Here is a 13409-nt window from a genome sequence, read left to right as displayed (position 1 = left end):
CCTTCCCGTGAACGAGGTTCGACTCCAACTCCAAAATAATGTTATAGAAATTCTTTATTAGACAAAAATAGACTCTTTTTCTCCCCCATTCATGTGATCCTACTCTGATCTCTCTGCTCGGTGGGGGGAGGCAGAGGAGGGAGTGCCTTGCTCTCCCCACCTCTTACGCCTCTCCCTGCCAGGCTGGGACCTGCCGCTGGCAGAGCTGGCAGGCCCGGTTCGCCCTCCAGGCTGATGTTCTCCTGCGGGCGGGGCTGGCCAGAGATGCCCCCCCAGGGTTCAACTGCTGCCTCCTCCCCCTCCACACGCCCATCTCTGCCATCTGCTCACATGCAAAGTCCTCTCACAGGCCTATCCAGTTGGCTTAGCAGGCTGGGGCAGGGAAGGAGAGCAGTGTTCCAGGCTGAGGCCCATTACCCCTTCCTGTGGGGGGTGGTGGCTGGCTCCTGGGTCTCCTGCGCCCGGGCCAGGGGAAGTGAGGACTGTGGGGTGCTGAGAGGCGCGCGGTGTTGAGGTGGGCTCTGAGCTTGTGGCCTGCCTTCACTTTCTCTGGCCCAGTAGGACTTTGGTGATGAAGGTGACAATGGCACCTGCAGGCTGATCTGGGTCAAGCTCTGCAAAGAGGTGACACACATTCTCCCAGGGGCTTCCCGGCTTCTTGGCCACGAAACCAAAGATCCTAGGGATACAAAGCAGCGTGGGGAGGGGGCTCAGCATCCCTTCCACAAAAGACAGCAAAGCCAGGGTTGGGGAAGAGGGGTACGCCTCAGTCCCATGGAGGGAAGGGGTGGTACTTGTGGAGGCTTACTTGGAGGTGGTCCCGTCAGGGTTGGCCCATCTGAAGAAAGAGAAGAACCATGAAGAAATGCACCCAGGGGTGTAGCGACTGAAGGAGGGCTGGGGCGGGGGGCTGCCCGGTCTGCGGGGCCTGATGGGAGCGCGGGGCTGTGCTCACCTCCGGTCCTGAGGATCCGTGCTGGAGAAGGTGATGCTGTTCACTGGGTAATGGCGGCGAAAGAAGAGCCTTCAAGGAGGATCATGGGGAAGGTCAACGACAGCCAGAAACAGGGGTCTCCGGGGTCCCTGGGGGTTCGGCACACATACTCACTTCCTTTGGTTGTCTGTCAGTGTAATGCCCTGGGCCGAGACCTTGAAGTGGATGACGGCTGGGGTGGCCCGGGGGCTGCAGCTCAGAGCTGCTGAGCTGGCCCGGGCCACCGCCTGGGGGCCTGTCAGTGACTCTGTCTCCACTGAGGTCAGGTAGAGCACACTGCAGGCTAGGAGACAGGAGAGAGCTGGAGGGGAACACTGGCTTCGCCAGCACCCAGATCTGTCTTCCCCTATTCCTCCACACCACTGGCTCTCGCCCTTTCCCCCATCAGTGCTGCTCAAAAGTTGTTAGAATCACAGCTCACCTGTTAAAAAGGCAGATTCTACAATTCCCCAGATCTACAGTCAGGAATGCTGGACAGAGGCCCAGGAATCTGCATTCTAACAAGGCCATCCCCAACCCCCACCAAGATTTTAATGTTCATGACTTTGGGGTCCTAGACTGAAGACCCCCTTTCCACCCTCACTACAAATAGAAGGACCCGCCCACCTCCAGGCCTTTCAGCACCTCCTGCCTGCATCTGTAGTGCCCCACCAGGTGCCCAGGGAGAGGGAAGAAAGGAGGGGAGATCCCTACCGGCGCCCTGACGGAGGAGGTCTGCGGCTGTGCTCATGTTGGCGGGCACCGGGGCCTCTGGGGTCTCCTCTAGAGGATCTGAGGGAAATGAGGGCCAACAGGGAAGGTCAACAGGGAGCCACATTCCCCAGGAACTGGAGAACTCTTTGCTGGTCCCACCGGAAGGCAGGCTGGGAGCCAGGGCCTGGGGGGTGCTGCCTTGGGCTGCAGCAGGTGAGGGGAAGTGGGAGGACCGACCATGAGACACCCACCTTTGCTGGGAATGCGCAGGCAGCAGGGCAGGGACAGCGGGGAGATGGAGTGCTGGGATACCAGGGCGGACAGGCTGCCTGCAGGGAGAGGTGAGAGGAGTCCTGCAGTGTCCCCAAAGATCCCCAGCTCTCCCTCCACCCTCCTGAGACCCTTTGGTCCCCCCAAAACCGACCCACTGGAACCTTCTTGGTCCATGCTGCTCACCAAAGTAGGGTTCACTGGGACAGCCCTTGATCTTCACCCCTTTGGGCCCAGTTTCAATGAGAAAATGGCGGACCAGCTGTTCCAAGGGGTCCCCTGAGGGGAGGGGAGAGGAAGGCTTTAGCAGATTATGGGTCCCAGCTTTCTCCCCTGCTGGGATTCTTTCCAGAACTGGAGAGGTCCCTTCCTGCCTCTCCCCACTGAGAAGGGCCATGGCCCACCTCACCTTGTCTTGCCTCTGGTACCTCCCACCACACCACTCCCCTTCTCCCTCAGGTTTGGGCATTCTGTACCTTTCCAGGGCTGGGCGCTGGGTGGCGGTGTGGCCACTTTGAGTGCCAACCCATAGGCTCCTTGGAATGAATGACTGTCTCTGATCAGGAAGGCCCCGGGATCCTTGTCTTTTAGTAGGGCAATGGCTGGAAGGACATGAGAGAAATTTTCACAGTGGTGATTGAGCCCCACGGAGCCCCCGTCTACCTCTGTTACCCAAGCTCCCTAGGCCTCTTGCCCTGACGGCTGTGGTGTTTTGGGGCACCCGGGGATGGAACTTTCAAGTTAAAAGGGCACTGACTGTTGAGTCAATCTCCTTGGGCCCAAAGCCCAGAACCACCTGCTAGTGAGAGACTCAGCCCAGGTAAACCTGAGGAGACAGGGAGGAGGCACCAAGGGTGTCAACTGGAAGGATGGGTTCTTGAGCCAAGATGCAGCCCGGGGGAGCGGGGTGGGAGGAGAGGGGCAAGCTGGCTTCTCACCTTGGTCACGGGACAGGTGTGGCTTGTACCAGAACTTGGATGTATCCTGGACGAACTTGACGTTGCTCTGGCTCTCTTGCATAGGGGGCTCTAGGACAGGGAGGGACCGAGCTTGGCCCCCAGTGCTTCCCAGCGCCCATGCCATGCCCCTCCTTGGGAGACAGGTTCTCACAAGGGGGTACCACCCTCCTCAAGGCCTCCATACCTGGGGGCTGGGGGACATTATCCGAGAGCAGAGGTGCAAAGGTGACATGGTGACTGGTGCCTCTGGCTGGTGGTGATGCCTGCTCTGAGCCCCAGGGTCCTGGCTGTTGCCCAGGTCCCAGCAAGTGGCGTTTCTCGGGAAGTGGGGGCTGGGTGGGGCCATTGATGTCATAGGAGGCAGCCAGTGGGAAGGCAGGCGTGGGTGAGCTCTGAGGCGGCTCTGAACTGGCCACGAGCCAGGGCATCTGGGTAGGCACAGGAGTGAGGGGGGATCCATCCGGACTATCTGGGGGGTCTCGAAGGCCCTGCCAGGGGGCATGGCGGAGGCCGGGCAGCGTGGTGGGCACAGGGCCCCTCGGACTGGCACCGTCCGAGCGGCTCCCTGGGCTCTTCTCCTGAGGCCAGTCACTGGGTGAGTTGGGTGGGGAGGTTGGGGAGAAGGGGCTAGGGGCCGGAAGCTCTAGCCCGCTTCTTCCTGGCAGCTCGGGAGCCTTTTCAGCGCCTCCCTGGGGAACAGATGGCAAGGCCTCGCCAGGACTTAGTCTCTGAGTGGGCACCAAGGTGGGGGACGACGCGGTGTCCTGCCGTCGGGTGCTGCAGTTGGGGAGGGTGGGTCGGTGGTCAGTAGGTTACTAGGGCTCCAGAGCCCCCATGGGAGCCGCCACCAGCCCCAGTTTGCCAGCTGCCTTGGTGCCTGGACAGCCCCAGCCTCTGCTCGTACCTTTCCTTGCCCTGGACTGGGCTGCTGGTGTGCAGGGGTGTGGAAGGGGCAGACAGCTCAGAAGAGGCACTGCATGGAGCGTCACGGGGAGACCGAGGTAGGGTGCTGTGCCCGCTCGGGCCCTCCCTCCAAGACCCTGGCTCAGGGGACTCTGTGGGAAAGGTGAGAAAAGGGGCTGTGAGTCGGATGTCCCTTCTGTCCAGCTTAGCTCTCTCTCACCCTGCACCTCCCCCATCATCTTCCAGAACCCTCCTCCTCTTCCCTTGGCACTCCCCACCCCAGCACCCTCACCTGCAGATGCCAAGGGGCCTGCTGGGGCCAGGTGCCCAGGCATGGGGTACCTGTCCCCTCCCTCCTCCGCAGGAATCTCGTAACTCAGCTTCCTGGACTGTGGGTAGGGCGGGCTGCCTGGGGATATGGAGCCAGCCCGTGGGGAGTGGGCGCCAGAACTGGGGTACCCTCTGCCCTCAGCTGGAGAGCCACAGCTGTGGGGCACCCGGCCATATGCTGGGCAGTAACTGGGAACCGCTCCTCCATAGCTGTAGGTCACCAGGGCAGGGTACCCTGGGTGCCCATACCTGTTCTCAGGGCACATGGCATAGGAGCAGCCCTCATGCCCGTCCTCAGCCGCCTTGGGGGGTTTCAGGCAGCTGTAGTCGGGCATCGGGGCATGGTGATGGCCGCAGGCAGGCACCAGCAGGGGCAGCGGGTGCCCCGTCCGCACCGGGTGCAAGAGAGGCTTGCCGGCCTCGCCTGCCCACCCCTCTCCGGCCTCCCTCTCCAGCCGCAGCCCGTATAGGGCTGCAGTGGGCAGCGCCAGCTTCTCCTCACAGGCAGGGCACGAACACAGTGCAGGCAGCCCGGCGTCCTCCAGGATCACCACCTCCCGATAGCCCGGGGCCCGGAAGCCGAAGTCCCCAGTGGCTGGTTTCCCCAGCTCGGGAGGGTAGGGATATGGCCCCTCGGACAGTGATCGGCAGAGGCGCCTCTTCTCCACGGAGGCCTCGGCGTAGCCCTGGGGGTGCCCCTCGTAGCCCCCGTAGGCCAGCCGCCGCCTGTCCAGGGTACCCTCCGGCCGGTAGTAGCCCCCATTGGGGACCCCGCAGGGCTCCCGGTAGCCTTGGCGGCAGGAGCAGTGGCGGCTGAGGCCAGGCCTGTGGCCCGAATACATCCTGAGGGGCGGGCCTGCGCCCGTGGAGGGCTGTTCTTCGTCGTCTAGGATGGCTGTCTCTCGCCCAGCTCCCCGGCCCCCACTGGCCACACCGCAGCCGCCGAGAAGGCGGTCCAGCTCCTGCCGCTCAGCAGCTGTTGGGGGCGGCCGGCCAGGGGACTCGGCTGCCGGCTCCGTGGTCAGCGTGGACGAATGGCCAGAGTCACTGCTGACAGAGAGCATGGGGGGTGGAGGTGGCTCCGGAGAGGGCGCTGGCGGGGTCTGGCGGGGGGCCCGCTGCACCTGGGCATAAGGACTGCCATCCAGGGGTCCTCGGGTGTGAGTTGGGGAGCCTGAGTGGGGAGAGGACCGGGGAGGGAGGGCAAGTGGAGAGAAGGAGAGACAGAGAGAGAGAGAGCAAGTGAATGAGAGGGGACAGTGCAGGAGACTGGTGCTCCAGGGTGTCTCTTGAGAGGGGGAATCTGCCAGGGAAGAAGGAGTGTGCCCCCAAACCTACACCTCCCACCACCCCTGGGCCTGCCCCACGCACCGTCCACACTGTCCTCGTGGTGCTGGTTGAAGTTCTCGTAGGAATCCCAGCGCACAGCAGGCTCCGCGGTGTTGTAGTCAACAGAGACCGAAGGCTCATTCCGTGGAGTGTTGCCTATGGGAGGGCCACCCAGTTGTTGGGGAGCAGGGACCCAATCTTTAGCCCCGCCCCAAGGTTTGGCTCTTACCTTTGATCTTTTCAGGGCTGGAGGAAAAGACAAACTCCACTGAGGCTTGGAAGGGGAACCTTTCATCTGCGGGGAATGGACGGTGAGGAGCTAGGCCCCCTGCCTGCCTTCACCTGGGCTCCAGCCCCACATCTGTCTCCAACTCACCAGCCCAGGCCTCGTCTAGCTGGTCCTTGGGGAAGGTGAGTCGTGGCCCGTGGATGGTGCACGTGTGGAACTGGGCTCGGAACACCAGGGTCCGGTCTGTCCCCCGGCCACCCTTGTGATAACAGGTCACCTGGATGCGGGAAGGGAGACCGGGGGTCAGGCCCTCCTGGCCACTTACGTCTCCTCTGTGCTTCCACCCTGGAGACTGTGTGGTCACAGCTCTGCCCCACCTCAACTCAAGGTGATGACCACCCCCCGACCCCTGACTAACTTTCTGCCCTGCAGTCTGCCTTGAACGGATGACTCGCCATAGACTATGCACCTGGCGGGATACACCACCCCCCCTTGTAACGCCCTCCCCATGGCCCCCCTCACCATAACATCGCCTTTGAGGAGGAGGGCTGGCTCCAGGCTGATGCAAAGCTGCTGGGGCCCAGGGCCTGTGATGTGGCTGAGGAAGAGAGGACAAGGCAGAGGCTGAAATCTGGGGCACTTGGGCTGGGCCAGGGGTGGGGAGTATGAGGGCCAGGCGGGAGCTGGGAGACTGGAGTCTGAGCCTTGAGTGACGGACCTTTAGCTGAGCATCAGCCTCTCTGTCTGTAAAATGGACTCCATGATGGCATACGTTGCTGGGTGCAGCGGCAGGAGCTGGGGGGGTGGTGAGGGGTGGGGGCTTGGGGAGGCTGGAGGAACAGGAAGCCAGGAGCAGGGGCCTGGGAACAGGGCACTCACTAGATTCCAGAGGTGTAGACCAGCTGCATGGACTGGTAGATCTTGAGGAAGGGCTGGAAGCCTGGAGGCGCAGAAAGGAGAAGGCATGTGGGGGCTGCTGAGGGGAGGGGATGGGGGACGCCCCTCCCTGTGGAGCACATCCTAGGCAGACTCACCAGTGCCAGGTTCAAAGGCTGGCAGCACAGGCACGAGCACGTAGTGCAGGAAGAGAGGGCTGCTGTTCATCCTGATGGAGCCAGACAGGAGGCCGCTGAAGTAGCTGATATATCTGGTAGGGAGCGTGTCAGTGAGAACATAAGCCCCTCCTTCGGGGGGATCCCTTTGTATCATTTCTACTACCCACACACCCCTCATCCTTAGAAGGCCTGCCCTTCTTAGCACTGCCTTCCCATCTTCCGGCTCACCAGAAAGTTCTTCCTTGCGTCTAACCTCAATCCCTCTTGCTGTCTCCAAGGCTTGTAGTTGCTGGCCCCTCTGCCCAGAATGCCCTTTCCCCCCAGATCTCTGCTTCCCGTGACAGAGATGGGCTCTGACTGTCCTGCAAGCCTCTTTTTATCACAGGCTCTGTGAGAGCAGGGACTGGGTTCATTCTGAATTCTCAGCACTTGCTACAGTGCCCGGCACACAGAAGGTGCTCCCTTAGGGTGTGCTGTATGAACAAGAGGATCTGGGCCCTGGGGCCACGGAGGGAGCTGCTCCTGCGGCCCATCCCCACCCAGGCTGCTCACCGGCGCTGGGAGGGCTGTAGCTCCGCCGCCACCTTGTCCTCACAGAACTTCCTCATGGTGAGCGTGGCCAGTGCCTGGTCTGCCCTGGGGACCGCAGGGGCAGTGTGGGGGATCAGGGGCAGGTATCCATCCAGGCCTCCCAACCCTAAGCCCCAGGGGAGGGAGGAGATGGGTGATTCCCCCGAGTCTAGAGGAAGCCCAGAGCCATGGCAAAGAGGACAAGAAACCCCACAGATAGTCACTTGACTAGTCGTTGGACCTCAGGCAAGTGTTCCCTGAGTTTTTAGTTTCTTCCTCTATAAAATGGGGCAATAAAACCATGTTATGGGTTGAATTTTGACTCCCCAAAACATATGTACCTCAGAATGTGACCTTATTTGGAAATAGGGTCGTTGCAGATGGAATTAGTTAAGATGTTATACTGGAGTAGGGATGAGCCCTTAATCCACTATGGTGCCCTTAGAAGAAGAGAAGAGACAGACAGACACACACACAGGAAGAAAGCCGTGTGATGACCCAGGCAGAGCTGGAGTGACACAGCAGCAAGCCAAGGAACACCAAGGATGGCTGGTCACCACCAGAAGCTAGAAAGAGGCAAGGAAGGGTTCTACCCAGAGTCTCAGTGGGAGTGCAGCCCTGCTGACACCTCGTTTTAGACTCCTAGACTCCAGAACCGAGGCAACTAATTTCTCTGGTTTTAAGTCACTTAGTTTGTGCCACTTTGTTCCATCGGCCCCAGGAATCTGATTCGAACCCTCCACTGGGAACCCTGGTGAAGTACAAGTGAGAAAAAGGAGGTGGAAAGGCCAAGTTGATAGTAAATGGCTCTCTGAACACACAGAGGTGGGCTTCAAGGGAGACGGGCTCATCAAGGCCCACTGGAGAAAGGGTCAATGGGGAAGGGACCAGTCAGGGGCCAGGGAGCCTCACCCTGCAGAGATTTTGCTGTAGTGCATGTAGGCAGAGACGATGACCCCGAGCTTGCCCTTGCTCCCCTGAGGACAGAGAGGGAGGAATGTAGGGCAAGCTGGGGCCCCAGGCTGAGGGCCCCCCAGCCCTTTGAACCTGAGGTCTCAGCCCACCTTGCAGTACAGTACGACCACGTGCTGTGGGTCGGCACTGAGCCACGTCTCCATGGCTTTGCAGATCGAACACAGCTTGTCCAGCGGGGGTGCATGTAGCTCAGGCCAGCCGAAGTCCTGGACCTGGGATGTGTGGGGGTACAACTGATGGTGGGGGCCACAGGCAAAGAGAGATGGGTGGGGATGGAAAAGGGACCAGGGGTAGGGGTCGCTTGAGGCCAAGGTCAAGGGACTGTTGGTTGTCCAAGACAGCCTCAACACTTTTCTCACAGGTACAATGGGCTGATGCCCGCTGCACCATGCTTTGGAGTGTCTCAAGTAATAAGTCACCTGGGAAAGTGCTTAAGAGCGAAGTAGATGCCAGTCGCTACTATTAATGACGAGGAGACTGGGGGCTTCAAGGGTGGGGCTCGCTCAGTTGAATGGCTTTAATCCCCTCTCCTACCTTGGGGTTTAGGCGGGTCAGGTCATGTCTTTTCTCTGAAAGGTTGAAGAGCTGCAAGTAAAGGGCAGCTTTAGACGGAGATGACCTCAGGGAGCGAGGCACAGTCCCCTGCCGTAACCCTAAAGCAAAGTCTTTCTTCCAAACGAGGAGATCGCGGTCCCTAGAGGCCGGCTTAGCCTTGACAGCCCAGAGCGGGCGTTCCCGATCGGCTCCCGCGGCCCCGCCCCCGTGCCCCGCCCCCCCCGGGGCCGCGCCTCTGCGCGATTGGCGTCGGGGGCAGCTCCGCCCTTCTGGATCTTCCCAGCCCTATCATTGGCCGACTGTCGAAGGCCCCGCCCCTCACCAGGTACTTGTCGCGGTGCTTGGATTGCAGCACGTGAGCCAGCTCGCGCAGGTGGCCCCGGTGTCGCTGTTCGTCGGGCCGCGCGGGGAAGGCGGCGGCCAGGATCCGCTCCGTCACGTAAGTGAGGTCCAAGTCCCAGCGGCGCTCCATAAGCGGGTCCAGGCTGAAGCTCCTAGGAGGGGGCGAAGCCTGCGTCAGGCTCGGGGGCGGGGCTCCCGGTGGGAGCGGAGGGCGAGGCCTCGGGTGTTCCCAGAGTCTGTGGGGCCGCTCACGGGCGGGGGCTGCCCCGGAGAGCTTTTCTGGGGGACGCTGCGCAGGGCTGAGGTGGGGGACTACCCCGGCGCCCTCACTTACCTGGGCAGAGTGTTGCGCTGTTTTGAGTGGTTCAGAGACTTGGTGGATCCCTGGTGGATGAGAGGAGAAGGTGCACAAGTTCGGGTGCCCCCCCCCCCGGTCTAGGCTCCCCGCTCCAGAGTCCCCAGACGAAACCTAGGTCCGTACTCCCAGAGCTACCTGCTTCCGCCCCCTCCTCCAGCATCACTCACCAGGTGCTCTATGCGCCTCACAGGGGCCGTGTTTCTCCGCTGGAGGGAGATGGAGAAAGCGAAGGGCGGGGTTAGGGCGGGGGCAGGGACCAGCCTGGGGCTGGCGGAGAGGGCACGCCCGCGTCCCTGTGGGGGCTGTACTGGGCGAGGGGACAGGAGTCCTAACCCCCAGCAGGCCCAGGGGCAAGAAGAGCAGAGGTCTCATTTCTTCCCTCTCCTTCAGGAGGACCAACACCCACAGCAGTCCGTTCGAGTTAACCCCCTGGGGGCCCCCAGTCTGTGGCCACCAGACCTTGGGACACCTCAGCCAGGTTCCTTGCCTCCCTCACTCCATCTCAGAGCGCACTCACCAGCTCCGCAGGGGGCAGGGCCTGACAGGACGAAGTCACCTGGAAGGGGACCGAGTGAGGCACTGAGCTCCTGGTGCGATGGGCTCTCCTGGGCTCAAGGATGGGGCTACCCTCAGCCTCAGCAAGGTGGAGGGGCTTTCCACAGATGGGTGCACACTCCAGCTGAGGTTCCTCTGTTTAAGAGAGCCTCCCCTCTGGTCTCTTGGTCTCCCACCCCTGGGCCCCCCACTTGTTGCTCTTGGCTCCCAGCCCCCTTCCCACACAGACCCCCATTCATCCAGCTGCGGGCAAGGGTTATATATAGAGCCGCGGAGGCAGGCCGTGGCCAGGAGCGGACACTGGCCTCTTTCACCGGGAGACCCCGCCCCTGGGCACACGGCTCCCCCAGACCAACTCCAAGCCCTGGGACCCCCCACTCTGCAGGATGAGGACCAGGGAACCTCTGCAGAGATGGGGCTGTCTCAGGTCCCCAGTGGACAGTGGTGCTATCTTGTACCTTCTGCCCAGCCTTTTCCAGGGCCCAGGATGAGACCCACCCAGGCATCCTGAGGACCCTTCCCCAGAGGGAAGGCACAGCCCATCCGGCTGCTCAGTCTTTGAAATCCTGCTCCCCCACCCACCCACCCCACCCTTCCTCCTCCTCTTTCTCCTCCTCTTCCCCACCCCCATCCTCTCGCCAGCTGCAGCCTGGGCACAGCACCAAGACAAACGCTGTCTCCTGTCCACCGGCCTGGGCCAGCCCTCCAGGGGGTGGAGTAGGGTGGTTCTTAAAGGGCCCAGTACAACACCCTCTCCCACCCCAGCAGGGGTTCCCCAGTGATGAGCGGGGTGGAGGGTTGATGCCAGTGTGGCCGGAGAAGCCTGTTTCAGAGCAAGGGATCCCAGTCCCCCTTCCCCAGTCAAGCACCCACCTTTGCTTCACATTTTCTATGTGTTGCCACCTTGCAAACTAGAGAGGGATGGTGCAGAGAAGAGAGAGGTTAGCAAGGGCCTTTTGGGGGCACTGGAGGGGGCACCCCTCCCCCCATCTCCCCAGGCCCTGGGACCAGATCTTGGGACTTCCACAAATGTGTTGAGATGGAGTGGGGGTAGAGGCAGGGGCAGTTCAAGGGAAGCATATGGCAGTGGGTAGTACTACCCAGGCCAGGGAGGGAGGGAGGGAAGTCCACATAACAGGTCACAGTGGGGAAGTGGTGGGGAACAGTGGGTCTCCTGGGTTCCGGGGGTGGTTGGTTGTCTATCACGGGGAGCAAGTCCTGTTTGGAGGGGAGGCAACTGCCTCCTGGCTCCTGTGTTGCCCGGTCCAGGGGCAGCAGGCTCATTATGATTTCCGTGAGTTTGCCTGCTGCGGTTGTGCCCAAAGTGGTGCTGGGTGAAGGGTCTCAGTCACAGGACAGGGCACCTCACCTCTGCAGGAGACGCCAGTCCCATCGATGGTCACTTTACACACTGCGCAGACTGGTGGCTTCTTCCGGAAGACCTTCTCTCGGAAGCTGTGTGGCTCAGCTTTCCTGGGCTGGGGGTGGAGGGACACGTGGGCAGAGGTATCAGTTCTCAGTGGCCCCACCTCTGAGACTGAACCAGGGTCTTAGCATGGCACTGGTTTCTTGCTCTCTCCGTCCTGATAAAGCCCCCACACTCCTAAGACGCACTTGGCCACACCTGTTTCCAGGCCACTGTGGGGCCTGTCTTTGATGGTGTGGGGGATTTAGCCCCTTGCGTCACCCCAGCCGGGTCACCTCCTGATCACTCAGGCCCCTCATGTGGCCCTGGTGTGTGAGACCCTTGTGGTCACTGCCTCCCGGAGTGCTGGAGCTTTCCTCCTGGTTGGGGGTGCTAACTTTGCTGTACGATTCCCCATTTCTCCTCCCATATACCCTCCCCAGATGATGGTCCCTGTGGAGGGTGAGCAGGAGGGGAGTCCAACACGAATGTATGATGTCAGTCACGTGACACCCAGACTGACCTGGCAGGAGTGGCCTCAGCCAGTCCTACTCCCCTGGCTCCTGCTGTCCCCACACTCCAGACAGCTGACATGCCCTCCTCCCCTACTGTCAGAACAACATGTTTACTCAGTGCGCATTGAGGCGGCAAGCAGCAATTGTGTAAGGAGGGGGCGGTGATGCTGGAGGGACAGGCGGACAGAGGCGGCACACTGAGGGAAACAGTTAGCTGCCTTTATACTTTTGGATGTAGGGAGCACCCTGTCATTTGTGGAGGTTCAAGTGGTATTCCAGCACGGAATATAAGAAGGGATGGACTAGATGCCCTGGTAGGCCCCCTCCCTACCGGGGGTGCAGTGAGGCAGGGATGCCCTCTCATGGCCCTGAAGTCCCATCTCTCCCACTGTGGGTTCACCTCACTCACCCTCTGTCTGGGGACTGTACGTGTCTTCTCCCTTTTACCCACGTTTCTCCTCCATCAGGAGTTCAAGTCCCCGCCCCCCCCCCCAATAGTCTCATGTTGCCCTGAGCTGCTTCTTTTGGAGGTAAGGCTGAGAAAATATGGGGAAATGGAGTGACAGGCCTCCAGGTTCCCCATCCTGGGGACCCAGGCAGCACTTTTGGTCTCTTGGCTGTCCCAAAGCAGCTGGATTAAACCCCAAATGAACTGTCTGGACCAACCTAGTCAGACCCATTAGGAAAGCTGGGTGCATTCTGGCACTCACAGCACACACAGACGATATCAGGGGAAAGCAAAGCCCCAGTGTCTAAAGCACTTCCGAGACCTGGCTGCCACCACCCTCTGTTTGCCACTTCCCCCCCCATTTCCCCCAAACTTCTTAGCTCAGGGAAGGGGCCTGATCTCTTAGCCCTGCTCTGGGGCTCTGGGTGGGACCTGGAAAAGTGCTACCATGAAGTCTGTATACCCGAGTGCAGGTCTAGGGGTGAGGATCCCCAGGGTCGCAGGGAAGCTGAAGGAGCCAAAGCAGACACCAGATTCTGCCCTAATCAAGACTTCTGCTGCCCATACCACAGCCTGGGCCGCTCCAAAGAGGCAGTGTGGTGAGGGCATGCAGGGTGGTGGTGGTGGTGGTGGGGGTCTGGCCTGAGTCCTGGTCCCCTCCCCCACTGCCCATACCTCCTCCCCTGCCCCTCCTCTGCCCAGCCAGCGGGCACTCCTACCCTGTTGCCGGCCCGGCTGCTGTCCCTCCTCCCCAGGGCTCTGAGCAGCCTCTCCACGGGGCCGCTGGACTTCATGTTGTCCGGCTGGCTGGGGTGCTGACTGCGGGCCTGAACAATGCTGGGGCCCGGCCCGGGGCTTCCTGGAAGCGGCCTGGCGGAGGCAGCTGCTTCCCCTGGGTGGAGGGTAGGCTGTCTGGCTGGTGTG

At 61.2% G+C, this 13409-nt stretch overlaps 1 protein-coding gene across 1 annotated transcript; it reads right to left on the bottom strand.

Moving 5' to 3' along the window:
- Positions 1-36: 36 nt before the first annotated feature.
- On the bottom strand, positions 37-13409 carry LOC111157940 (tensin 2). The gene is made up of 29 exons (XM_022519681.1): positions 13205-13409; positions 11487-11595; positions 10991-11028; positions 10080-10118; positions 9730-9768; positions 9539-9588; positions 9185-9356; positions 8842-8892; positions 8397-8519; positions 8245-8309; positions 7315-7398; positions 6742-6854; positions 6587-6647; positions 6230-6305; positions 5855-5984; positions 5708-5773; positions 5521-5634; positions 4112-5323; positions 3821-3971; positions 3101-3693; positions 2896-2985; positions 2434-2559; positions 2144-2236; positions 1939-2016; positions 1688-1765; positions 1109-1277; positions 956-1024; positions 809-838; positions 37-679 (listed from the first exon to the last, which is right to left on the bottom strand). The coding sequence occupies exons 1-29, from the start codon at positions 13277-13279 to the stop codon at positions 541-543; spliced, it is 4233 nt and encodes a 1410-aa protein (XP_022375389.1). The 5' UTR covers positions 13280-13409; the 3' UTR covers positions 37-540.

Source organism: Enhydra lutris, unplaced genomic scaffold (genome assembly GCF_002288905.1).
Source record: "Enhydra lutris kenyoni isolate GAN:26980312 unplaced genomic scaffold, ASM228890v2 scaffoldscaffold56, whole genome shotgun sequence".
NCBI classification, from domain to species: Eukaryota; Metazoa; Chordata; class Mammalia; order Carnivora; family Mustelidae; genus Enhydra; species Enhydra lutris.
This window is presented reverse-complemented; position numbering and strand designations above follow the sequence as displayed.